General features: G+C 39.4%; 2 protein-coding genes across 2 annotated transcripts; both read left to right on the forward strand.

The window, feature by feature from the left end:
* The first annotated feature begins 584 nt into the window (after positions 1-584).
* Positions 585-4,505, forward strand: psma4 (proteasome 20S subunit alpha 4). The gene is made up of 9 exons (XM_063482869.1): positions 585-692; positions 1,097-1,122; positions 1,220-1,262; positions 1,701-1,863; positions 1,953-2,030; positions 2,333-2,421; positions 3,550-3,680; positions 4,024-4,147; positions 4,271-4,505. Exons 2-9 carry the CDS (start codon positions 1,120-1,122, stop codon positions 4,423-4,425), a joined length of 786 nt encoding a protein of 261 aa, XP_063338939.1. The 5' UTR covers positions 585-692; positions 1,097-1,119; the 3' UTR covers positions 4,426-4,505.
* A 17,844-nt stretch (positions 4,506-22,349) lies between these two features.
* On the forward strand, positions 22,350-23,277 carry LOC134633842 (charged multivesicular body protein 4c-like). Its single transcript, XM_063483004.1, has one exon. The coding sequence runs from the start codon at positions 22,386-22,388 to the stop codon at positions 23,055-23,057; it is 672 nt and encodes a 223-aa protein (XP_063339074.1). The 5' UTR covers positions 22,350-22,385; the 3' UTR covers positions 23,058-23,277.
* The last annotated feature ends 467 nt before the right edge of the window (positions 23,278-23,744 follow it).

Raw genomic sequence — 23,744 nt, forward strand, 5'->3', positions numbered from 1 at the left:
CTGCCAGGCAGGAAAAACAGAGAAATACCTCACAGGAGGACATGCAAAGGGTTGGTGTGACAGAGGAGGCTGTTTATCCGCTGTGTCTACCCCTAGAGCAGGGGTGTCAAACTCAAATACACAGTGGGCCAAAATTCAAAACTGGAACAAAGTCACGGGCTAACATTAATATTTATTGAAAAAAAAAATCTTTCTCCAGATATAAGAATGAATCTTTTCTTATGGACTCAAACAAGTTTTGCTGAAAAACTGAATATGGAACAAGCAAAGCTTAATACTAAACAATATATATATTAGCTGTATAATACCAGTAGGCCAGCTCTAATAGTAATTTGGTATGGCTTCGCGGGCCAAATGTAATTAGGCTGCGGGCCAAATTTGGCCCGCGGGCCAGAGTTTGACACCTATGCCCTAGAGGGAGCAGATGAAAGAAGAAGGAGGATGTACTTTTGCTTCGGTAAAGTTGTCATTTTTAAAAGTGCCATAAGGAGGTGTTCAAGTACATCACTAACCAGCAGTCAGTGAGCTGTGCACTGTGTTACAGACTGATCGGTCCTCCCACTGAGAGGTGGCGCTGCTGAGCGGCTACTTCAAGACGCGGTACGCCGGTGTTTGTGAGGAAACGCCAAACTGAAAGTAGTGGATCTCTCATCCTGGGCAGAAGTACGCCAACTTAGACTCTTTCACCCGAGGTAAATAATACACAGTTACTATATAGTCACTACAGTACTTGTTATTTTAGCATAATTTTACATCTTTACTTCCTTTTGTCGTGGAGCAGCTTGGCGACTTCGTTTGTTATGAACTAGCTCGTTAGCATGCTAGCTAGCATGCTGAGATATTGCAGATTCATTCTGCTGCACCAGTTAGCCGACTAGCTGCCATGGGCTTATTAAAGCACGCGTTGTTTTTGTAAACCAGCTTCAGAAACTTTTAGCACCTATTTTGGTTTCTAACTTTAGCAAAATATATGTCCACTTTCTTTATCTCTGAATTCAGATACGTCTTGTGTCAATTTTAAAAAGGCATCGTTGTTTGGGTCTTGTCTTCTGCAGCTTACGCCTGTCAGTAACTGCTGCTCTTTTTACTTTTTCAGGATATTGCCAGCGACTTGAGAAAATGGTACGTAGCTGTTTTACTTTTTAAAAATCTCAAAATGTTATTTGTTTGTTTTCTCAACTAGTATAGGCATTAATTTTGTGTTGTTGTTATTGTTTAGTCTCGCAGATATGATTCCCGGACAACCATATTTTCTCCAGAGGGTATGTTTTATTTCTTATCTAAGACTTTGTAACCAAATACTGGTCAAAATAATCCAACACAAGAGGCCCAATACTATCATTCTATTATTACATTGTATTACAATCTCATGAGTTTTTGTTATTTTTATCCCTCTATGAACTTCAAACCAAATACAAACTATCAAAATACACCAACTCATGACTAGTACTTAAAGCAGAAACATGGGGTTTAGTGAACCTAGTACAACGCCCTAGAAATAAACACTCTGGGTCAACGCATGAATAATTTGAGTTTAGTATTTTACTTCAGGGGCTACCTGTGAGCTCTTATACATAGTGAAACTGTTGTAAAAGTATTTCTCTTTAGTATTTTATATAGCCACTGTTTTTCAAAAACTGGTCTTAAAGGGGTTTGTTTTTTCAGTATTGTTCATTTAAAAACCCAACTGTAATTTACAGGACGCCTGTACCAGGTGGAGTACGCAATGGAAGCAATTGGTCACGCTGGAACGTGTCTGGGTATCCTAGCAAATGACGGGGTGCTGTTGGCAGCAGAGAGACGCAACATCCACAAACTGCTCGATGAGGTTTTCTTCTCTGAGAAGATCTACAAACTCAATGAGTAAGTGAGCTTCACTAGATTCTTACCTTCAAAATGTATTCATTCATTTTGTTTTTTGGTTAACATTGCGTTTGTGGTCACATTTTCAGAGACATGGCCTGCAGCGTTGCTGGGATCACATCAGATGCTAATGTACTGACAAATGAGCTGCGGCTAATTGCACAGAGGTGAGTTTCAGAAGGAGACAAATTTATGGCTGTAATTAGAAACAAAGGGATGATGGTGAATGCAGGCTGATATAACCACCACCACCAGCAGTTGTTTTCATACCCATAAATAAAGAAAAGCCTAAATATGTGTAGACTGGTGCACTTTCAAAATGAATCTTATTACTTGAGTTATGTTATCACAAAATGTGTTAAATAGTTGGTGATCTGAAGTTTGAGATTACAGCCTTAAACATGTGTCTGTAGTTTCTAACCATTTCTCTCATTTACACCAACCACTAACCAGTTTGAATTCTTCTTAGGTATTTATTGCAGTACCAGGAACCAATACCCTGTGAGCAGCTGGTCACAGCTCTGTGTGACATTAAGCAAGCTTACACACAGTTTGGAGGTAAGATGCACTGTCTGTTTTAATCCTCACAGCCTTTTACATTGCTCACCACAGCAAATCTCCTCAACTTATTGTCAGTCCTTACATTTAAAGTGTTTTAAATGGGGATGTGCTTGACTGGTCAACTAGACATTTAAACACTGCTGCCCTTGCTCTTTAACACCAGAAACACTAGTTAGTTAAACATCCATTCACCTGCTTATCCTTTTCAGGGTCGCGGGAGCCTATCCCAGCTCTGTCATAGGGCGCGAGGCGGGCTAACACACAGAAACAGACAACCATTCGCACTGACATTCACAACTATGGGCAATTTAGATTAATCAATTAACCTATCCCCACTAAGTGCATGTCTTTGGATTGTGGGAGGAAGCCGGAGTACCCGGAGAGAACCCACGCAAACATGGGGAGAACATGCAAACTCCATACAGAAAGACCCCAGTTTAATGCCACCTTCTTGCTGTGTGGCAGCAGTGCTAACCACCATGCTACCATGCTGCCGGTTAAACATAATATTCTTATTTTATTATTGTACAACTGTAGTTGCCAGTTCAAAGTCATTACTGTGCCATCAGCTGCTAACCAGGGCTACAGACCCTGAAAGACAGCTGCACCACCCTCGCTTTCTGTCTGTCTATGAAGGGAAGTTGTGAATGGGAAAGAGGTGGGAGTAAAGAGAGGACAGCCATGCTAACCCATGTAATGCTGCAGTACTTTGATTTTAGAAAGAATTAGCAGGTGTATGGAAACAGCAACCAAAGCCAGGTGTGGAGGCTAGCATGTTGCTGTTGCTGCTAGCACTGCTAAGCTTAGCAAGATTCTTCAAACTAATCTGACACTTTGTGTTTTTGCAGTGTTATACATCCATGATATAAAGTGACACACATAACAGCAACATTTAAAACATAATTTGATTAACAAGAAACGTGATTAACGGTTTCTTCTAGCTACTAAAATACACCAAATATTTATCTACGTCCATTAACGTGCCTGCAGTTTTCAGTGTTTTCTCAGTGTGTTTTGTATTCAAGACTAGTCAACTAGTGAGTTTTTTTTTTCTATCATTTAAGTGACTAGTAAATTAGTTGCCATTTTAGCATTTTCTAATAGCTGTGTGGTTTGTCTTGACAGGTAAGAGGCCATTTGGTGTTTCTCTCCTCTACATGGGCTGGGACAAGCATTACGGCTTCCAGTTGTACCAAAGCGACCCCAGTGGCAACTATGGAGGCTGGAAGGCAACCTGCATTGGAAACAACAGCGCTGTAAGCCTGAAAATACTCTGATAATGAAAATCTGTGAAATGATCTCATTACATACACCAGGTAGTGGGAAGCAAACCAGATTGTAGTCTTAAATCTCAGAAGCTCATGATAATCTTTTATTTACCTTAGTTTCTCTGATTTTTATTTTATTTCTTTATTTTTTTGTCTTGGATTTGGTTAAACCCATATAGTAATGGATATTCTAAATGTTTGTCTTTTTTCTAGTGAAATTCTAGAGGCCTAAGTGACACATGTATACACTTTTTTTTTTTTTTTTTTTTTTTTTTTTTTTTTTAAATGCACTGTTTTTGTGGCATTTGACACGTTCACTTCTTTGCTTCAGGCTGCCGTATCCATGCTGAAACAGGACTACAAAGAGGGAGAGATGACTCTGTCCTCTGCTCTGGCTTTGGCTGTCAAAGTCCTCAACAAAACAATGGATGTCAGCAAGCTGTCGGCAGAGAAAGGTGAGGCACAAAAAAGACTTTCTTACTGTTATTTCCATTTACTATCAGTGGACCAAAATTGGGTCCTGCCTTGTTGCCAACAGTATACGATAATAAAACCCTGTTTCGCACCGACTGTTTCAGTGGAGATTGCCACCCTGACACGGGAAGATGGGAAGACGAAAATAAAAGTGCTGAAACAGAAAGAGGTGGAGGAACTCATCAAGCGCCACGAGGCCGAAGAGGCGAAAGCTGAGAAAGACAAAAAGGAGAAGGAGCAGAAGGAAAAGGACAAATGAGCAAAATAATAACTTTCTTTTCACCCGTGTCACCAAAACCTGTTTTGTTTTGTCTTTTACATTAAACATTTGGAAACTGATGGAAATGTTGGTTTCTTTGTCCATGTCATACACGTGATCCTTGTTTTATTTACACAATAAAACACCAATATCAATGTAATAAGCAGTATGCTGAATTTTGAAGTTAATTAAAGGCCATCTGTATGGCTGTGTTGTCATAAGCTCCCCTTGTTTTTTGCCACTTGATGGAGCTATCGGTCTTGTGGATGAACACTTTTTATTCAACATAAGAGAGACTAAGAAAACACTCTACTTTTGGTAGTATTGCAATTAATTGTGAAACTGTCACTTCGAAATTAAAAAAATCAAGCATGTTCAAGCACACATCCAGTCACCAAAATTGAGATCACAGTTTGACTATTAATCCAAAGAAATAGAAGTTGTTATGTGCTCTGTTTTCCCAGAGAGGCAGATAAATATTTACCACATGTCTTACATAACCTCTTCTTCCATGACACTGAGTGTTAAAAATAAAGTTTCCTGTGTTTACTGTTGGCACATTGAGGCTCGCATCCTTCAGCCAGCTCCATCTGACTTCCTCTGTAATGTGATCTGCTTACCACTTGATGGCGAATGTGTTCACCTTTCAAATATACTCCAGCCGATGTCCTTCTGGTCTGTGTTAGGCAACACATGTGCACTTAATTCTTCTCATAGAGTCGTAGCGTGGCTCTATCATTTTTATCTCAAAACACTGCTCAGTTTGCACCATAAACTATGAAAAATAACCACCACAATTTGGTTAACAGCCATCAGTCAGTGAACAAGACGTACTGAATACAGAGCAGTGGAGCCAGACTCACAGATGTGAAAGTTTAAAATAAATCACACATAATCCTAAGTGATCAGGCAATAGTTGTCATTATGCCATCAATTTTGTGTACACAAACACTCAGATATGTTGGATAGCATGGTTTAAAGAGCAGGTGGTTAATATGAACACAACTCAGTGCGTGATCAGTAAAGGGAACTTTGTTACAAATGATGTAGGTGGTCACTAAAACCAGCCGTTGTTAACACTATAGAACATATCCATTAGAAGGTTGAGCTGACCGACACCATCACTTCCTGTATAGACAGAAATATCTCAGCAGAGCTCCAATCAGTGGTCAGTGTTGTTTTTTACTCCACTGTTCATTTCTATTTTTCTTTACATTCCTTGCGACCGACCGACCGACTGACTGACTGACTTTATATCTATCTTTTTAGTCTTTTCACATCACCTGGAAAGATTGTGGTGCACTAACTTAGTTTTTAATACATCTGAACATTGCCAGTTTCTTCCCTCATATTTGCTAAAGCGAGGTTGTGTATATTGCATTGTGCTGTCAGCAGAACTCGACAGAATTCATTCACAAGTGCTTTTGCACATTTTTATTTATAATATAGGCTCAAATTCACAAGTGTTTGGACAGTGGCACAGTTTAGGAAATCTTGCGTCTGCATACCAGCGCAATGAAGCAATCAACACTGTTTAGTTCAGATTTTCAGCTTTATTTTAGTGGGTTTAAAAATACTGCAAAATTTCTATAAATAGAGAAACAGTGGAGTGACGGCATCCTTCACAGAGAATGGGGTTGTCCCATAAATTTGCCCTCCCGTTGAATCTGTCGGCTTTCTCTTTGTTTATAATGAGACTCGAGTATGGCCTCCTGAACTGCATTGTTAAAGCAAGATGGCAGAGTGCTGTTCAGAGCTTTCAGATTTTCATGTTTTTATTTATAAAGGCCTCAGACAAAGAGGAATGAGAAGAACAAAGTCGATATTGCTCTGCCTTTTCTTGCATGGAGAGCTCTTGGAGCTACTGAGGGTCTCTCAAGTTAGTTCTGGTTTCTGTTGGTTTTTTAGTCTTTTTTTCTCTTTCTATCTTTTTTTTTCTTGATAACAAAACAGGATAGCAATTAAATGAGACATATCCATGACAAGGACATGGAGGACCCGCAAGAACAACAGAAACTGGAAAGCAATCATTTTAATACAAGGCACGGTGTAATGCACAAAGAACTGCTGTGCAAGTAAGTTTAACTATATTTCCATCACTGATCAAATAAAAGATGGGATTAAATAAATGTTAATATTAAAATTAATAACATTAATTATTATCATCTTTATCCCCTATATGCTGTGATGATAATTATAGATATATACACCTGCGTCATAGTGACAATTGCCAAAAAACCTCACACATAAGAAGATATGTTTATATGTAAATGCATAAAAACACATCGAGCAATTCATTGCTGCATACAGGAATTTTACAAGTTTACAATAGGTTAATGTTACAGATTTGCCTTAAAACGTTCCTTTTTGATAAAGCATATAGTCAGGGCTGGATCACGTGACCCTAAATCCTCCTTTAGTTATGCTGCAATAGGCCTAGGCAACTGGGAGCCCTCCCATGATGCATTAAATGTTCCTCCTTCTCTCACCTTTTTTTACTGACATGTGTTTATGCACCACTCTGCATTTAATCATTAGTTATTTTTCATATTCCAGAGCATGTCTTTTGTCCTGTCTTCCTCCCTTTACCTCCAACCAATTGTGGCAGATGACTGTCCCTCCCTGAGCTTGGTTCTGCCAGAGGTTTCTTCATGTTGAAAGGGAGTTTTTCCTTCCCTCTGTTGCCAAAGTGCTTGTTCATAGGTGGTCATCTGATTGTTGGGTTTTCTCTGTATCACTGTACAGTTTTACCTTACAATAATTAGTGCATTGAGGCAATATATAAATAATATTGAACTGATTTGAAATGAGAAACATTTGGAGTGACCAATCAACAATTTGGTCTATTTTCTAAATAAATAAATAAAAAAGTAATGCACTGGCCAGCTCAGCAACACAAAAAAGCCTTTAAGACTGTGAAAGTAAACTAAAGCAGACAACTGTGAAACTCTTTCCTTGGCCTCCCTAGGCCAAAGCGAGAACACAGACAGGGTTATCATGGTCAACATCTCCAAACAAGAGACACCTCCATGGACGTAAATACAAAGGAATAAAAAAGACAGGCTGCAAGGTTAGTGTCACACTGGTGGCCCTCAGAAACAGAAGTGTCAAGTTAGATTAGGGTATCTAAAAAAGCCTGTTCAAATCTGGACTCTCAGGACAGATTCACCAGAATGGGGAAAATAGAGAAGTAAGAAGTATGGAAAGTGAAAGGAACAGCTTTCTTACAAACATCTGTCAAACATGGTGGAGGCAATGTTATGGTATGGGCAGCTGCCAGTGGAACTGAGTCACTAGAGTTTATTGATGATGTGACTGTTATTAGAAGCGGCAGGATGGTCAGTGTGCAGGGTTGTACTCTCTGCTCGGATTCACCCTGTTGCCAAAACTGATCAGATGGCCCTTCGTACTGCAGTTGGATAACGACCCAAATCATATCATGAGGAGTTTATTAAAGTAAAGGAACAGAAATGAATGAGTCAGTCAAGACTGTAGATAAAACTGAAGGCAGCACAGGATGCCTGGCAACAAGGATTTGCTTTGAAAAATGATATAAGCATACATTTTTGCTGGGACTCTAAATATCCTTGGAATAGATAGATAGATAGATAGATAGATAGATAGATAGATAGATAGATAGATAGATAGATAGATAGATAGATAGATAGATAGATAGATACATACATACATACATACATACATACATACATACGGTGGAGGGTTCTAACCCCAGAATCTTGGAATGAATTATGGATTTGACGGGGAGCCTCAGTGGATGGATCAGCAGTGCGGTTACCTGAGAGCTCCTTGAAAGGCTTGTCAGTAAATGATTCAGAGATTATTTGCAAAGACAGAGGGAGTAGTGAATTACAAAGGTTGTCAGCACTCGTCTCCATCTCAGCCCCTGAGACACAAATGGGTCTCCTCGCAGCTGTGTTCCTTAGCTGGAAACAAGCAGGAGTAAACCAAACACTTTAGATGCCTGGTTAAATGTCTTGCAAAATAGATAATTAAATAAATAAATGAACAAATAAATAAATAAGTAAAATTGCATTGCTTTGTTGAAATTGCATTTCTTGATTGTTAAACCAGATGTCAAAGTGAATATTATCAGTCATGCAGAAGATAAACTGAGAGTAGATGAAAATATCTGCCTGGTCACAAGTGCCAGCTTAGCTGCTATCAAACAGTGGCAGCCAGCTGCTGGCAGAACATAGCTAAGAAGGTAACTTTAGGTAAACTAAGAATGGAAAAAAACACTCACACAAAAACGCAATGTTTCTTCTTCTTCAAGACAGCTTTCTAACAGCAGAGTTTGTGCATGTCCCATTAAAACTGATGTATTTGAGCTACGTCCAAGATAAAGGCTACTGAATTGAAAACTTCTTTTTGCTTGACGTCAGTCTTTCAGTTTGGATCTAACATGGACTTAAAATGTAAGTCAACAGCACTAATTCATTTAAAGGCCAGGCGTGGTGTGGCCATAGTGTTGAGTGGGAGGGTTCTTGGCATCTGAATGACTGTTGGCTGCTTGGGGCTTCCCCTCCTGGGCCCAGGCCAAAAGAAATTGTGTAGCAAACATGTCCAGTGACCTCCCCCTTTTTCTAATTCTGTAAATCTAAAGTTTTGAAAAAAGGAATTTTAACTTCTCGGTTTAAAATTTCACTTTTAAGGAGAGCAATTCATCTTAAGGGTCACTGAAGCTTTGTTGAAATTGCATATCCTCCAAAACAACCCGAGCATGTTGGGATGACTCTCATGGAAGCCTACCACTGTGATGACACAGATAGGGAGACCATGGCAATCTGCTGCAGTGTAAACATAGCACCAGAAAAGCACTGGAATGTCTCTGCAGTGGGAGCTGGAGTATGAGGTCAGCCAGAGGCCAAGGCAGGTGGTATATATCAGAATCGAGGCTGACATCTCAGCATTAAGTTATCCAAACAAGAGGCAGGCGGTATGTTATCCTGCTAGCGCTGGAGGAGGAGCAGCAGGAGCAGGAGGAGGGGAGGAGGAGATGATAGAGAAGGAAGGAAGAGTCAAAGAGAGAGGGGGGGTGAAGGAGAATGAGAACAAGGGGGAGTGACCCTATAATCGTCTTCTCATCTCTCCCCCAGTCCCAGAGGAGAGGCCACACCAGTTAGCATAAAAGGCTAAACATAACATGAAACTTGCTGCCTTTTTGAAGCCTTTGATCCCATCGCTGATCCTGAGAGTCTAAGCCACCTATCACTGGCAGCAAGTCCAACATGGTTTACAGCACAGGAGACCCCCAGCCATCCAGACTTTGGACTTGCACTGATGCAGGGCTGGGACCACGTGTTTGACGACTGACAAAATCAGTTCAGTGCTTCTTCTAGGCCCACCTGGATTGCTGGCTCAGAACGGGGTAGGCATGGTTTGCAGTCATGCCATGCAGCTCATCTCTGAACCTGAGCCATGCAAAGATCAGCTCTTCTTAAATGGCTAGATTCAAAACAAATAAGGACACATTTATGTTATTATTACCACATGTAAAGCCTTAATGGAGTCAAAGCGGTTTGTGCTTTTATTTTTAGTGTAATCTTTTTGTTCTTTTTCTTCCTTTTTTTTTAGATAGGAGGAAATAACAAGATGACGGGAAATGAGGAGCACACAACAAAGGTCAGAGGCCAAACACAAACAGAGGAAGGCACCAGCATCTTAACCCCTAAACCACCAGGATGTCCCAGGTCTGACTTTTATCTAAGAAAGATCAAGACTTTTAACACGAGTACATAAGCACAGTGTGAACACAAGGATAATTTATTCTGTAGTGTTGGGTTAAATCTTCTTTAACAGCCATTTTTATTACGGCCTTTGCATGTTAAGTCTTAATCTAGAAACTGAAGGAGGAGGTTGGCTTCAGGTGCATGAAGTAAAGCTCAAAGTTCAGCATTTCACACCAAATTAAACTCATTCAGCTACTGAACTGGAGCTGCTGCTTCTTTCTGAATAAGATGAAGCATGTGGCTATAAAAGACTCACTGGCTGTGTCATATAGCTTTGTCATCTTTAAGTTAATAACTTCAGAAATCCGCACTGCACAGCATCCACTTTGAGGTACTGTAGGTGACTCCTGTAATCGCAAACCTGCGCTTACACCAGGTAGTCATCATCTTTAAACTATGAAACTGTGTCTTTAATCAACATTACCTCTTTTACTGACTGTACCATTTACCATCAGGCTCCCATTTAAAGCCAAGGCTACTCAGCGATGTGTGAAATCCTGACCTTACTGGGATTCAGGAATTAAATAATCTTCTCATCCGTGACAGTAATTTTGCGAGCAGCCCGCAAATCCAGGAGATTACAGGCTCGCCGCTCACCACCAGATCAAGACGGTTCACCATAAATGGAGTCGAGGAGCAGTAAACAATAATTACAAGCCGAGCTCCTGATATGACCTATTATGGAGAGGCAAATGAAGCTATGTTGCTGCTGGCACATAATAGCAGGCTTTGTGGGGCATTATACTATATTGGCATAGGCAGATATTTTGGGGAAAACATTTACATGGCCTTGAAATAATAATACATGGTTAATGTAAAAAAAAGTTTAAAACCCCCCAAAACTTTAGTCATTTTTCTATTTTAATTTCAGTGACTAGACTCAGGACTCCTCAGTGAGGCTTTCAAGTCAATTGTCAGGTCTGTAAAATATGTGTTGATTCTAATCAAGCTTTTATAAATTTGTAATCTTTGAGAAAAATATCAGTGTCACACAGTTTACACTCAGACAAACACCACAGTGTCAGTTTGTTAGAGGTTATTTATTTGAAAGCGTTTAGGTGGTCTGTTGATATCATCTTCACTTGTTTTTCACCACAGTTAGATATTATTCACATGTGCCCCTCTGATTCTGCTTCCAACACCAGCCACTTTTCTCTGTTTACCTAATAAGGTCCTGAGAATGAGCTCCTATTGTGCAGAGAGGCGATCCAGTTACAAAGGTAGGCTCCTGAGACATCTGTTTTTATCACTGCAAAAAAAAAATTCTGCTTTTGTCAAACGTGTCACATGGTTATTTCAACACAGAAGAAAACTTCACACCTTATTCACACCTGGAGAAAACAATCCTTAGATATTCAGTCTGTAGTCAAGGTTGTAAGCTTTAGCAAGAATAAGCATGAATGTAGTTTTCTTTATTTGCCTCCTATTTCTGTGCTGCAGCGTTCAGTAAAAATGCAACAAATGTACACTTTAAAGTTTATAGTAAATACAGAGAAAATCTAAAGGAAATTAAATCTAGAGGAAATTTGACCTTTATATAACCAGGTCAATCCCAATGAGATGTCTTTTAGAAGGGAGACCACGCCAAGAGGGCAGCAACATAGATACACAGAACACACATCAAATGAACTTAACAACTAAAACACTTGAACACAGACAAGGTTAACTTTAATGATCTCACCAGAACTTTGTTCATCAGAACAACGTCTTAAAATTAAGTTCAGATTGTAATTTATTCCCAGCTCTTGGTGCCAAAACTCAAAATGCTTTCTCCCCCAATTCAGTTTTTATTCTGTGGATTATAAAATGCAGAACATCCGTAGATCTGATATTGTGACTTCCATGTTTCCTTGTTAACAAGCATGAGAAATAAGACGGAACAATAACCAAAATAGTTTTAGAAATAACCTCATACCAGTGACTGAGGCTTCTAATGCATGAAGAAGTCCAATTCACTTTAGAATAAAGTACACATTGGTGAGTAAGGGGACTGCAGTTGGTGATGAATCTCAGGCCTCGTGATACACTCAGTCCAGCATGCAAAGACAATGAACAGAAGCATTCAGATACAACACATCTCCATAATCAACGACAGGCAAAAAAAAAGTTGTCTCCACCGATAAAATCTTAATTAAAGTTTCTTTTTTTGTTTTGTTTTGCAGCATCTTGAATATTCTCCTTTAAAGACAAAAGATCATCCTTTTTAAATCCTAGATAATTACAAACAGACACAAGCTCAATTTTGTTGACCTCAGACAATACCGATTTGAAGCTGTAAACAAATTATATTTTGCTTTGTCTACATTTAAAACAACTTGTAGATGACAAAGTTATACTTGTATTCTATCAAATGAAAATTGTAAATACTCAAAGGCCTCAGTAGGAATGGGCGCTGCACAATATATGACAATATCATCTGCGTAAATGTGAAATTAAAATTGACTGGAAGCAACAACAATGATCAGCAAACCATGAAAAAAGCAAAAAGGAAACTCCACTAAACAGTACATTTTAGTTGCTATTTTCTTCCACAACACTGTTCAAAAACCCAGACACCAATCTGGGTTCATTATTAACTGCAGAGGTAACTCATTCAGTGGGGAAATGTCAAACGCAGGCTGAATATGGAGTTAAAGCAGACACACCTGCACTCAGACGATCTGAAACCTGCTTTCTCATGTAAAGAGTATATCCTGAGTATGATCAAAACCAGGATACACTTTCACCGGATTTTATGTAAACTCTACTTGATGCATTGCCTGGCTGCTTTTCAGCTTTTAGAAACTGACAGACCCAAACTAAGCTAAACCTCAAAAGAACGTGAGTAGCTCCGAGCGCTGGGCAGCGGAGGGGTCTTCCATTGTGCTTCTTCTTGGTTAGATTCTGATTAACCACTAAACCAACATAGCTTACGTGCTACACTTGCGTGCAAATCTACAGCAATGCATGTGTGCTGAGAGAGAATAAAAGCACCATGATCACCCGATTCACTCCATATCACAAGCCCAACATGATGTATAACTCATCCTGCTTTCTGTCCTCTTCTCCCCATAGAAAGTAGACCCAGGTACATGAGAAAATGTATATTTACTTCCATCTGCCTGATTGTTCACATTGCCCATTAAAGCTATTTTCACCCTCACATTCGGCCTTTAAAATTTATGCATTAAATGCTTCAAGTTTGTTCTTTGTTTGTAAGGATGTCAAGCTTGTGATTCGTAGTTGTTCTGATCATGGATCAGACCAACTCTGCTATCCTCTGTTTATGAAAGCTGCTACAGCCACCAGCTAGTTACTGAGGTCATTACTGAGGGTCCTTGGATTTAAAATCATTTGTAAATGAAGGGCACTCGTATATTAGTGGCATTAATACTGTTTCTGACTTAATAGATAAATAAAAAGATTTTTATGGAATAAAATGGCTTTTTGTATTTTAACCTTTATTAGAATTCCACAGTGATGATGAAGTGAAACAAAAGAAAACTTCCATCCCACACAAGCATATCTTTTCTTTAACAGAATGAAGTCAGATAATTTCAGCAGGTGTTCTCCTCCTGTCTTAAATATTCCTCTGTCTTTCTCTCCTTGTGGCCTCACTCACCTTGACCTTCCCTGGCTGCAGATGGCCACACCGGCTGTGTGAGTTTCCTCAATGGGCCCTTTTGTTTCTCTTTATCAAATACATTGAAACAATACTCTCATTTATTTAATGTGGTATACTTTGATTCCCCCGTTCATGTTGAGGAACAGTGTTTCATGCTTAGTCATTTAAAAATATGTCATATGTAGAATATTACTCTACATAGGTCCACAATTTATTGGACAAAGATGATTTTTTTTTGTAGTTTTGCTTCATCCACTGTCCCCCAACATCACCACATCCTGCATTGCCTGCCTTGAGATGCTCTGCTAGGTGTTGCTGCCACCTTCAGTTGTTGCTTGTTTGTGGGTCTCTCTGCTTCCAGTTTTGTCCTCAGTACCTGAAAAGCAAGCTCTGTTGGGATGAGATCAGGTCCCTGACTTGGCCATTGAAAAATATCCTAATTTTTGGCCTTGTGAAACTCTTGGTTTGCTTATGCAGTTTGCTTTGGGTCACTATCCGTTTGCTCCGTGAAGCTCTGTGAGATCAGTTTTGAAGGATCTGGCTGAATCTGAGCAGAGAGTGTAGCCCTTTACACTTCACAATTCATCCTGGTGCTTCTATCCGAGGTCACTTCATCAATAAACACTAGTGACTCGGTTCCACTGGCAATCATAAATGCACATGCTGGGCGCCAGTTCAGCTTAGTGCTTGAACGGGCGACCACATGCCATATGGCTGATTGTGGCCGGCCTGGGTTTGAATCCGACCCGTAGGGCTTTGCTGCATGTCTCTCTCCCTCCACTTTCTTGTCTTTCTTCACTGTGTCTGTCAATAAAGGCCTAAAAAAAAATGCACATGCAGGAGCAATGCTTCTGCTCTGTTTGACAGATGAGGTGGTATGCTTTGGTTCACGAGCTGTTGCACTACTTCCATTCTTTTCTCTTCCCAATATTCTGGTTCAATTTGATCTAGATTTCAATGAACCAAAGAAACTTCTCAGAACTGTGCAGGCTCTTTTAGATGTTTTCTAGCAAAGTGTAATCGGACCATCTTCTTGTTGAAGCACCTTGTTGTAAACTGTCTGTATTTTCATTCATTAAGGCGCCTCTTGATTGTAAACTTTGACAATGATATGGTAATAGTGTTTCTGACTTGATTAGATGTTTTAAAGATATTTTTCTTAGCCATGGAAATAATTCTGTCATCATTCACTTCAGTTGTCTTCTGTGGTCTTTGTAGCCTTTTAGTCTTGCTGCGCTGGCTGGTGCATTTATGCTTTATATGACTGAACCAGATTGTTGATTTGGACGCTACTAAAGTTCTTGCCATGACTTTCATATTGATTGTAGTTTAAAAATCAACTGAGGTATTGTATTTTCCAACAATTTATGGTGCTCACTATGTCAAGTAATGATTTCAGATTGTACAGAAAACCACAAGTGCAGCAAAAAATCTTTGCCTTTAATAAAATACAACAGAAGTCTGTGCAAGCTTAGTCTTAAATATAATTCTGTATTTGGTCATTCAAATTAATCTACACTGCTTTTGTTTTTAAGGTACAGTGTATGTCTCTGATCCTCGTCCTTCAGGCTTTATGAGTTGCACACATGTAGGCAGCAAAACATGACATCATCACAGTTCGGAAAAGTTGCACAAAAAAAGTTGGGGAAGTTTTAGCTGATGTCTCAGTCCATTGTCTCAACTAGAGCATCTTCCATTGCCCCCTTTAGATAAAAGTCCCCCAGAAACTCTGTGTGCTACATTTTTGATAAGAGATGAGCCCTGAAAACAGCGGGTAGCATCTAAATTATGCAACCGTTTGCATCCTCTTAGGGGCAAAAGTAGAGCTGGGCTGAGTTGTCGAAGGGAACGAGCCATGACAGGCCGGGTTGTGGGGGGGAGGCTGAGTATGCATTATGAATGGTGCTAAGTATGCCTCAGCTGGCGGAGCTGAGTGGAGGCGATGGAGAGCGATGGGATAGTGTCAACCTATTGGTTGCCCGTGGGTAATGCACTTTATCTTACCTCCAAAAACATTTTCTCTGATTCTGTTCACCCATTAAAGCCCCCCACCCACCCAGCCGCCCACTTTTCTACACATCACCTGCTCTGGGCCTAAAATGTTCACCGGAAGAACAGAACCTCCACTTTCTCCAAATAAAATTCATGCAGTCGCTTAGTGCAAGAACAGCCAGGAAGATGACTAATAGCTTGTAACAAACAGCACTTTCTAGGATTGAGTTGGATGTTCAGATTGCCGTTTTTTAGATAACTTTAACTTCTTTGCATCAAAGAAGCCAGACTACCTTAGTGCTTAAAAGTTCATCATATATCCATATATATTTTAGTTGTTCTTGAAACTGATCCAGAATGTTGACCAAAAATGAATAAAGTAAGACATAAATTATTTCTATCAATCAATCAAAGCTAAAAATAAAATAATGTCCACAATATGATGTTTTTACTCAAATGTTTTTAACTAGATTTGATTCAAGAATTTTCAGCATTTTTCTTGTTATTTTTTATTGCCTCTTCACTAAATATTGCCAATATATATATCGAACAGAATCTATCTATCTATCTATATATATATATATATATATATATATATATATATATATATATATATATATATATATATATATATCTATCTATATATATATATATATATATATATATATATATATATATATATATATATATATATATATATATATATATATGTTTTGTATTAATTACTTCTCAAAATGGCAACCCTCAGTCCTTCCTGTATGAAATGTCCCATGATCCTTCAGCTTTCCTCATGCAGTCAGCCTTGGGGGAGAACTCTCTCTGGAATTCTGCACTGCTCAGCCGAGTTGCTAAACCAAGTTTAATATTTGATGAAATTAGTTCTGCTCACTGATTCTGCACTCTTACTTCTGCTGAGTGACTCCAGCCCTAAACTGCAACCTGATTTCTCCTTTTTGGTTTTGATTGTTTACGACGTTTCACACCTAATGTGAAACAATTTAAAGCTATTTGAAAAGAAAAAGCTACGTTTAGAAGAAACCAACTAAGCAAGAACTTAACCTTTATGTGTGACGACCAGTCTCTAGACTGTAAACATATAGTGCACGTGACAAATTATGTTTTACAGCACAGTAGATGTCTATGTTTACATCATCTCTAACACGGAAGAGATGGAAAATTCTGAAGAAGGGACTGTCCAAAATATGTTAAAAGCATAGTTCTTACAGTAACCGTCTTCAACAAAACTCAAACTCTGTTTGATGAAATTTGGGGACGTTTCCTCCTCTGAAAGGTCTCTGTGTGATTACACTTGTCATAAATCTGTGTACACATGTGCCTCACCGATACTGCCTATTAAAAACATTTTCATTTTACAGACATTATGAATGGAAATTTTAACAAAATTATTAACATTGATTTTTCTTGTCAAATTTTCCAAAAGGAAATATAAAAAAAAGTCAAGAGGTGCTTGCCACGTCTGTCCCATTAAACCGAGAAACTAAAGTATTTGTGCACGGCCACATATCCCCGTGCTTGCCGGAACACATTTGTGCACATAGAGCAGATGTTTCCTCACAAGGATCCATTTCTGTTTGCAGATTATGTTTTTTGACTGGCGTGTGGCTTTTTTGTGCATAAGACTAATTAAATGCCATTAAAAAGTAATTTCCTTGTTTTCTTTTCCAGAGTGAACAAGTTTAGTTCACTGCTAGTACTGAACCACAGTGTACACTAATGCGAAATCATTATTTTTTTAATACCACATCTTTATAATTCATAACATAGGCTCGATTGCCCTACTACTCAGTCTCCCCAAACTGCCAGCTCTCACTCTCTTTGCACTGAGCCTATATCAGCTAAACTGTAATTAATTAAGCTTAATATAATAAATGGCTAGCACAATTAAAAGAAAAGGAGTTCATTTTATGCTTTAGTGTGTCTGAACCTTGGAAGACGTTTGAACTTAATCAGAAAATTACAAAATTAGTCGGTTTTTAAGAAGTGCAAAAATTTGTGCAAAATACGATTTTAAAAAGTCTGAATTTAGACATTTCCCTGTTTGTCTGAAATATGCTGAATCCCTAAAAATAGCTTCTCCTAATTCCAGGAAGGCATGTTTAGATTTCACGGAAAAGAAAAATGATAACCAGGAGAAATGCGGGGAAGAGCAAAGATATTTCAACTCACGAGTGCACTGACAGCACAGTCTTACTTCTAGGTAACATAAAGTCTTCATCCAGTTGTAGCTGGATTGTAATAAATTAGAGATGTTACTTTCCAAGCTCAGGCTTCAGGATGAGCAAATGGCGTAAAAGCCTGGTGTTTATTTGGGACAGATTGATTTAGTGTCTCTGAGTAGGACTGAACTCGGTCCTGCTGCTCTTAACTGCCTTGTTATTGTCCATTAGATGAGAGCCATGCCTGAGATCTGTGGCGCGGAGAAGGAACAGGAGAATGTGCGTTGAACATGTGTTTGGACTGGAGTCCAGTGATTGATGCTCTTTGAGATTTACCCACCATCGCTACCAAAGGACTTGCACCGCACTCAAGCCTGGCCTGAGGACACAGTAAATGTGACAACAAAGAAGAAGTAAGAAGTATGTGCAAAAATGGTTAAAGAACATATGACGTTGGGGTTTTTTGAGATAATTCCTTTTTAACTTTCTAACTGCTGAGCATCTGATTCTGAACACCTCTGAAATACAACTCTCAGGCATATCTACGCTTGGCCCCGCTTATCTCAAAATGCATTGAGGAGTAGATCTGACTGAATAGCTAAGACGCTGCAAGATCATCTTGGCAGCATCATCTTGCTAGCATGTTAACAGTGACGAGTACTTTTGCATATATAATGTCTATGTTTAGAGTGATAGCTTGCTAACATTTGCAAATTAAACATTGGTAGAAATCACACACTTTATAACAGATGGAAAACTGAAATTAACTAACCGCCAGCAGCTACATGTAGCCTTCACTGGGCTTTTTGGCTGTCACCATCTTGCTGTCTGGAAAGTGATCTGACCGAGGAATGAAGACACTTTATACACAATATAATTTTTAAAATAAATTAAAACTTAAAACTAGGAAAATGTTTTCTGATGTAATAAATCAGGTGAGAATAAGGATAATTTTCTCATAGACATGTAAACAATCACCCCTGCTGGCACCTAGGAAAGAGTACAATGTTTGCTAAAAGTGTTTCTCACAGATCTGGATTGTGCCTGTGGTTTGAGTGGGGGTTAAATGTTCTGTCATCCCAAAAAGGCACACAGCGTAAACAATTACCTTACATAAGGTCTTTCTCTCCAAGTAGTTCATTTGCAACCAAATGAACTGGTTGTGGCTGTAGCTCAGGTGGTAGAGCAGGTCCGCCACCAATCAGAAGGTCGGTGGTTTGATCCCAGACTGCCTCCTGGCTGCATGCATGCCAAATATCCTTGGGCAAGATACTAACCCCATGTTTGCCTACTGGTGGTGGTCAGAGTGGTGCCAGTGTCTGGCAGCCTCGCCTCTGTCAGTGCGCCCCAGGGCAGCTGTGGCTACAATGTAGCTTGCCAGTGTGTGAATGACTTAATGTAGTGTAAAGCGCTATACAAATGCAGGCCATTTACTTTGTGAAAACTGTCACTGACAGTATAACCAGCTGCCTCTCCAGACGGTCTTTCCTGCCACAGATGGACTCCAACTCCACAGACTGCACTTCGTAGTTGTTTTTCTACTCTGCAGTCTTGCTGAGCTCACCACGGCAGTTGTCCACCTGCTGCAGGTTTTGTCCCTCTAAGTCATGGAGAACAACAAGGACTAGCATCACCAGCTGTAATCCAAGGCAGTGGAACAAGAGAGAGAACCAGGTTAGTCATGGGAAAATACAGGAAATGAGGCTGATAGGGCTGATGACCAGCACGTTAGCAGCAATTGAACTTAGTAGTAAATCAATTGCAGTTGGTGCTACAAAAATGGCAAATCTACATGGATGGGCATTAATATATCAGATTAGGCAATCCAAGTGAGTCTATTTATGAAAAGGACTGGTGAGAAATGGCAACAGCTTTACAATAAATGGAGTTGCCTGCTGCCTGCTGAATAGAAAAAAAAGCAATCTTTGCTAGCAGTGTTTCTCACAGGTGAACAATTTTCAGTTGGATGTTGGATAAGTTAAAATTTTTAACCTATGAATTTTATAGAAAATGAAGGCTCCAGAGATTGCCAGACGTATTATTATTATTATTATTATTGATCTATAACAGTGACATGAATGTGACGCTATCCAAGAGCTTTCAAGATACTTCATCCCTATTTAGCCAGTGTTGTACAAGTTCAAGTTTTGCCAGGGCAAGTTTAGTTCATATTGTTTAAAAGGAACAAATTCATATTCATAGTTCACAGTTTAGAATTTACAACTAAGTTGACCAAAAATATTGTTTATTTCTGCAGTTGTTTAACTGAGCTGCTCTGAGTTTTTCCTTTTCAGTAGAACACACTTCAGACTCTGACAGTTCCCAAACTAAAAGAGCTGTTTCAAACTACTGAAGAATCATAGACAGAATACTTTCATAAGAGAAGTATGCAAATGCATTCATGTGGCTTACAATTATACTATAGAAACACAAGTATTAGGTCACACCTCTTCATCTTTATATTCAGGCATTTTCTGTCCCATTACCACAGGTGTATGAAGTCAGCCACCTAGCCATGCAGCCTGCCTTTACAAACATTTGTGAAAGAATGAGGTGTTCTAAAGAGCATAATCTGACGTCACCATTGCAACATGTCAGGGTTTGTTTTTGTTTTTTTTACATTTCTTGCTATTAGATAAGTGGTCTTATTGGATGAGTGGGAAGATTTAGGAACCACAGCAACTCAGTCATGAAGTGTCTGAGCACATAAAGTTCCAGAGTGAGTTCATTAAACCCAATAACTGCAGAGATCCAAAGGTCCTCTGGCATAAAACATCAACAGAAAAACTGTGCACCAGGAGTTTTGTGGATTGGATTTCCATGGCTGAGCAGCTCCTACAGGTGTATTTCCCAATATTTCAGTCTGGACTTAAGTTGGACTTAAGATGGCTAAATAAAATCCATTGATCCAAGCTCTCTGGATAAAGTCTTACAATATGAGTCGCTTTTCATTCTGTGATGATATTATGTGTATTTGTATATTGGTATAAAGTCAAAAGGTGCATTAGATTTTCTCTGTTTTCAGAAAACCTGAAATGTGGTTTTGAATTTCACTCCTTTTTTTTCAGTGTCACAAACTTGCTTGAGTTTCTGCACGTTGCCACGCTCAGTGTCACATATTTCACCCATTTGTGCCAGTTACAAACCAGCACATCACAGGTTATAGCCTCAGTGATTTGCTGGAAACTTTCATATCATCTCCACAGTTGACTCATTCGTCACACCCCAAAAATAGAACACCGCAGCTCTCGGCTGGCACTGGCGGTAGACAGAGGCCAGTTTAACTGTCGTCACAGCGCTCTGAAAGCCTCTTAGAGCCTGTATATGTAACATCCTGGGGAAAAAAAAGTATATGGGCTGCAAGGGGTTTACAGTTGTTCGACCATATTTGGATTTTCCATCTTTGAACAGGCCAGCTTTAAAGTTGTCAGAAATATAACTCAATTTGTGTTCTGAGGTTGGTTAGTTTGGCTTTAATAAACACACGGAACTCACAAAACATCTGGATCATATGAAAGTGACTAAAACAGAGGGGAAGGGGTGTTGAGAAAAGACAAACGGTTTTAGTTCAGTGGCTAAAGTCTACAGAATGTTTACACAAACCCATACAATCACACACACCGCTAGTCTAACAAGTGGAAATGACCACAGTTTATTAAAGAAATTCCCTGTGAGAAATCACTAATAATAATAATGTTATCGTTCAATAAATGACTGCAAATGTGATGAGATTTACAAGTGAAAACTGAGATTTAACCGTATTTCATTAGGTTCCCTAACACTGCTACACAGCTGTTATGAAGTCTTCTGTTTATGAGTGGGCAGCGAGTCGTTTACATTCCAGAGGCGCTGCCCAAAAACAGAACATTATCATGTCTCACAGCTGAGAAAAAAAAATGTGTTCAAACACAGTCTAAATGTGCGGCACAAGATGGTCTGCTTGTTTTGGGTACTACAAAAAGTACCCACAAGTGAAGGAAAAGGGTGAAGGGTGGGGGTCTGATTGTTATCTAAAGGTCTTCCCGTGTTGGAAATCCCCGTGATGAGGGAATAGTTATCTGCAGCTACCCTCTACCATCCTCTTACTAGCGTTAAATATTACATGCAGCAAAGATTTTAACAGAAAATCCTCACAATAAAACATCAAGCAAGAGATCCCAGCCAGTTTTTCCTTCATATTTTCTCTGTCATTCACGCTACGCATTCATCTTATTTGGTCTCTGGAGAGACTTTGAATAGGAGCGCATTCACTTTATTTACAGATTGGAGATTGGGTTAAGGAAGCAACAACATAGTTTAGTTAATGTGTCTTTCCGCCGTCGAGCTGGAATATCTGCCCGCAACACACCCGCCTTTAGAGAAAAGAAGCTTGGACGATCGTTCAGACTGTTTTGCTTTTTAGTTACCAACAAAGTTTACCCCTCCAAAACAGCCAAAATGAGCAAAATCTCCAATTTGTTCAAGGGGGGCTCGGGCTCGAAACACAAGTCGAAGGGAAGCCCTTCGGCCCAGGAGGCCATCAACAAACTCCGGGAAACAGAAGAAATGCTTACAAAGAAGCAGGACTACCTGGTAAAGAGGATAGAGCAAGAAATTGCGATAGCCAAGAAGCACGGCACGAAGAACAAGAGGGCTGCCCTGCAGGCCCTGAAGAGGAAAAAGCGTTTGGAGCAGCAGCTCACCCAGATTGATGGCACGCTCTCCACCATTGAGTTTCAGAGGGAAGCTCTGGAGAACTCTCACACCAACACGGAGGTCCTGAAGAACATGGGCTATGCTGCCAAGGCCATGAAGAAGATCCATGAGAACACGGATTTGGGGAAGATCGATGATCTGATGGCAGATAACACCGAGCAGCAGGACGTGGCCCAGGAAATAAGTCATGCTATCTCCAGACCTTTTGGGGAAACGTTTGATGAGGATGAACTGTTGGCTGAGCTGGAGGAGCTAGAGCAGGAGGACGTTGATGAAAGTATGATGAGTATGGGCGGACTGCCCAGCGTTCCCAGCTCCAAACTGCCTTCATCAAGATCCAATGAGCGCGCAACAACCAGGAGAAAGGTTGAAGAGGAAGATGACATGCGCATGCTGGCATCGTGGGGAACTTAAGTACACTAAGGCAGCCTGTTTCCTGAAGAAAGCATACACAGACCTATAAAAGGATCTTTCTCACAGTCTTTTTATTATTATTATTATTATTATTGAAAGCCATTTCAATAATGAAGAGCAATATGTTGTTTTTGAGTAAACTTTCGGCTACATGCCTAGTAATATTTATCAAGAAGTGAAGGAATAGGTTTTTGTTCCCATGTGTGAGGGTTTTTTTTTTGTTGTTTTGTTGTTGTTGTGTTTTATCTTTTAAGGGAAAGTTATGGAATGTCATTTCTGCCACTACAATAAAAAAGATTTGCCATATACAATTTAGTGTTAATATCTCAAAATTTGGGGTTGTGTATCTTAAATGTCTGAGAAAATAATTTTAACTTGAAAAATAACAAATTTTGACTTATGGATGGAAATTGTTTGCCTTCTTTGTCAGAAACAAACTTCCATAGAAACCATACTAATCTCTGACAAAAAATTTTAAAGGGTCAATGAAATTGTAGCTAGGGCTTGACTAATGCTTTTATAACTGAGGGAAAACTGTACTTTATTCAGCTGTAAATAACTTCTGCATTAATGTTGTAAATACAGGCTATTGCTTTATCCCTGTTCCGCAATAAAAGTCTTATACATAAAAAAAAAAAAAAAAAGGGAACAGGAGAGAGGTAAGCGGAACTCGTCAGAGGTAAGCGA

Source organism: Pelmatolapia mariae, linkage group LG1, assembly GCF_036321145.2.
Source record: "Pelmatolapia mariae isolate MD_Pm_ZW linkage group LG1, Pm_UMD_F_2, whole genome shotgun sequence".
In the NCBI taxonomy this organism is placed as follows: domain Eukaryota; kingdom Metazoa; phylum Chordata; class Actinopteri; order Cichliformes; family Cichlidae; genus Pelmatolapia; species Pelmatolapia mariae.

Bases quoted from the DNA above. Each gene is read 5' to 3' on its own strand.
- psma4 (XM_063482869.1), top strand. The intron at 1,864-1,952 runs GTAAGTGAGCTT...TCACATTTTCAG, and splicing joins AAGATCTACAAACTCAATGA to AGACATGGCCTGCAGCGTTG. The intron at 3,681-4,023 runs GTAAGCCTGAAA...TCTTTGCTTCAG, and splicing joins GCATTGGAAACAACAGCGCT to GCTGCCGTATCCATGCTGAA.
- LOC134633842 (XM_063483004.1), top strand. From the start codon at position 22,386: ATGAGCAAAATCTCCAATTTGTTCAAGGGGGGCTCGGGCTCGAAACAC.